General features: G+C 55.1%; 2 protein-coding genes across 2 annotated transcripts in view; both read right to left on the minus strand.

Moving 5' to 3' along the window:
* LOC104466482 (olfactory receptor 1052-like) overlaps positions 1–120 on the minus strand; it is a 2,543-nt gene extending 2,423 nt beyond the window's left edge. Inside the window, exon 1 of the mRNA XM_010079902.1 lies at positions 104–120. Within this exon, the coding sequence (XP_010078204.1) occupies positions 104–120 (17 nt within the window). The remainder of the gene's footprint in view (positions 1–103) is intronic.
* A 1,811-nt stretch (positions 121–1,931) lies between these two features.
* FEN1 (flap structure-specific endonuclease 1) lies at positions 1,932–3,093 on the minus strand (the record flags this gene model as incomplete). The annotated part of the gene is made up of 1 exon (XM_010079903.1): positions 1,932–3,093. A coding segment is annotated over one exon (1,104 nt), but the record flags the coding sequence as incomplete, so codon positions are not given.
* Positions 3,094–3,097: the final 4 nt, after the last annotated feature.

Raw genomic sequence — 3,097 nt, forward strand, 5'->3', positions numbered from 1 at the left:
CCCCCGACCAGCACACCTGCGAGCCCGACTGCTGGGGGGTTTCATCTCTACATCTGAAGCCCAAGCCGAGGGTCCTGCTTTCCTGCTTGACCCCTGTTCTTACCCAGCATCCGGCCGCATCTTCCTGGGCTCTGCACGCCACACGCGTGCGTCGTCCTACGGCAGGGAGAGACACGGTCCCCTTTCCTCCATCCTCCCGGTTACGCTGCGGGAGGGGGGAAGCGGCCGCTGGCAGATCCGCGGCAGCGAGAAGCCGGGTGCATGGCTCCAGCCTTTTGACCAGAGCGGGTGACGCTGCTGTCCCCAGGAGCTGGCGCAGGGGGACGGCTGCCGGGTTTATTTACTCCTCAGGCTCTCGTGGATAAAATCCCCAACATACATCTTGGCAAAGAGCTCACAGCAGCCGCAGAGGGGATCGTTAGGAACTCTCTGGGTCTGGCAGAGGTTTGGGTCCTGTCCCCCCCCCCGACTGACGGTGCAAAGGTTGTTAACCTGCCCCTGCTCAGCGCTGGTGGGAACAGGGGAATTCTCTCTGTGCTGAGCCAGGGGTGGGAAAGAAGCCCCAGGAGTGTGCCGAGGGATGTCTGATGGAGCGCCAGGCTCCGGGATTCATTCTGCTTGGGCTGGGCACCCTTAGAGCATCGCTTCAATGATAGAATTTAAGGCAGTTGAACGCGTGAGGGCTGTAACCAAAGCAAATCTCTAACCGTGCTCATGCTTTTGAGGTTCATGAGGGGAATTCTGGTCCTTTAAAGGTTGCTTCCTTCGTGTGCATCCCTTGACAAAATGTCAGGCAGCAAACTTCAACGTTGTTCAAGTAAATCAAAGGTACGTGAGAAGGCAGTTAAACCTTCTCAGCAACGTCTCGTCATTCCCGTCCCACTCCCTGAACTGCTCCTGGCATTGCAGGCCTGTGCTTGATTCGCTGGTGCTTGTCACTAACAGGTTTCCCTCTAAAACTGTTTTTTTTTTCTTCACCTCTGCGGCCTTCAGCACCAAGGTTCAAGCCACTCCCCCAGAGAATGAGAAACACCGTGTTTGTGTATAAATTTTATTCTGAAAACAAAACTCAGCACACTGCTTTGACAAGAGAAAAAAGACTAGGCAAGATACAGAATAAAAGAAGAAAAAAAGAGGCACCGCCTTTTTGCTTCTTAGCCTGGGACCTGTCTCTATGTGTACAACATGGAAGGATGCCTCGGGAAACCAGGGAGGGAACAGGCTTCCCCTCTAGGGATACCGACCTCTTTCTTTTTAAACACAAACCAGCCCAGCAGCAACGTTCAGCTGGGAGAGCTGCAGCCTCAGCTCAGCTTGTCCTTGGTTTTTAAGAGCAGGCCAGAACGCTGCTGGAATCAGAATTATTATTTTTTTTTTTAAACAAAGAAAAGTGACTACAATAAGGGAAGGAAGAAGCTCTACCCAATTCTCATTAAAGGCAGAAGTCACCTCTTTATTTCAAGTCTCCTTCCCAACGCCAGCCTGCCTTCCACTCACATCTCCCTGGGTTCTCCTTCAGCCTCTTGAACCCACCTCTCTTTGGATGGATTGCAGCGGGGAGAAAGCTCTTCACCACTTGTCCCCAGCTCACCCGCCGTTCAACGTTTTATTTCTTAAACCAGCAAGGGTGTTTGAGATCAGCTCCTCCCTTTAACTCCACAGCCTGGGTGTCACCTCCGGTCCCTGTACCCTCCTCATCAAAAAAATCTCAAACCGATGAACGCTGCTGCTGGATGCAACTCCCCGCTCCCTCACCCCCCAGCCCCCCCACACCGCGGTTCTTTCAGCTCTTTTCCCTCCCAGCCTCAAACGTTACTACTGCTGCGCAGGAAGACTTCTGCTTCTCTAGCCTAGCCTTGTCGGGAAGCACTGCAGCAGCATCCTTTCCTAGCACTACCACGCAGGACAGAAAGACGGCCGTCTCGTTAGCCTAAAACTCCTGGTTGAGCATAAAAACCAGTCACAGGGGTTTGCGGTCGGCCAGTCCGGCTATTTCCCCTTTTTGGTCTTTGCGGCCGCGGCATTGTTGGTCTTGGCTTTCTTCTTGGCCGACCCCTTGGTCTCTGGCTCTTTGCGCTTGGCTGACGTGATGGAGCCCGTCACCTTGAAGAAGTCGTCCAGCCGGCCCTGCGTGCTGCCCTGCCGGCTCTTGCTCAGCCTCTTCACTCCGTTGCGGATCCGCTCTTCGTTGAACTGCTTCTCCCCGCACATGAACCGCACGAGCTCCTCTTCGTTCGGCTCGGTCCACTTCAGCTCTACAGCGTCGGGGTCGACCACATCAGGCTCTAAAAAGAGTTTCTGGGCCTCTTTGTGCAACCAGTTCTCAGGCAGAGGGTATTTCTTGGTGTCTATCTGCTGAATGATCTTCTCAATGGTTTTGTGCTCCCTGATGAGCTCGATGGCACGCTTGGGCCCAATGCCACGGATGCTCTCGCAGTAATCACAGCCCAGGAGGATACACAGATCCACAAACTGCTCCCAGGTCAGGTCGAGATCCTGCAGAATACGGTTCAGGTGAAACTCCTGGATGGGCAGCTTCTTTGTCTCACTGGCAGTCAGATGCCGCATCAGCACGGGGCTGCCGAAGGTCAGGCAATCCATATCTTCCGTGGCAGCCGCGTAGACCTTCCCAGCCTTCACCAGGGCGGCGCAGCTGGCTTCAGCCTCCCCCGGTGCATCCACGTAGGGGATGCCCATCAGCCTCAGTAACTTCTTGCACTCATCGGTGTGCTGCTGGGTCACTTTGACCAGCCTCTTGCTGTACTTCTCGATGTTGTTCTCCTCCCCAGCCTCCTGAGCCTCCTGCAGGTGTTTCTCGGCCTCGGCCCGGCGCTCAGTCCTCTTCGCCAGCTCCCCCGATTTCAGCTGCGGGGGTTTGCCGTCAAAGACGTAAACTGGCTTGATGCCATTCTCCACCATGCGGATGGTCCGGTAGAACATGCCCATCAGGTGGCTCGTGGTCTCACCCTCCTCGTTCTGAAGGACTTCAGCTCCCTGCCGCACGGCGATCAGGAACTGGTAGATGCTCATGGAGGCATCTATAGCCACCTTCCGGCCGAAGTAAGCCTTGATGTCGTTCTCCCGGATGGCGCCAGGA

Source organism: Pterocles gutturalis, unplaced genomic scaffold, assembly GCF_000699245.1.
Source record: "Pterocles gutturalis isolate BGI_N339 unplaced genomic scaffold, ASM69924v1 scaffold34679, whole genome shotgun sequence".
NCBI classification, from domain to species: Eukaryota; Metazoa; Chordata; class Aves; order Pterocliformes; family Pteroclidae; genus Pterocles; species Pterocles gutturalis.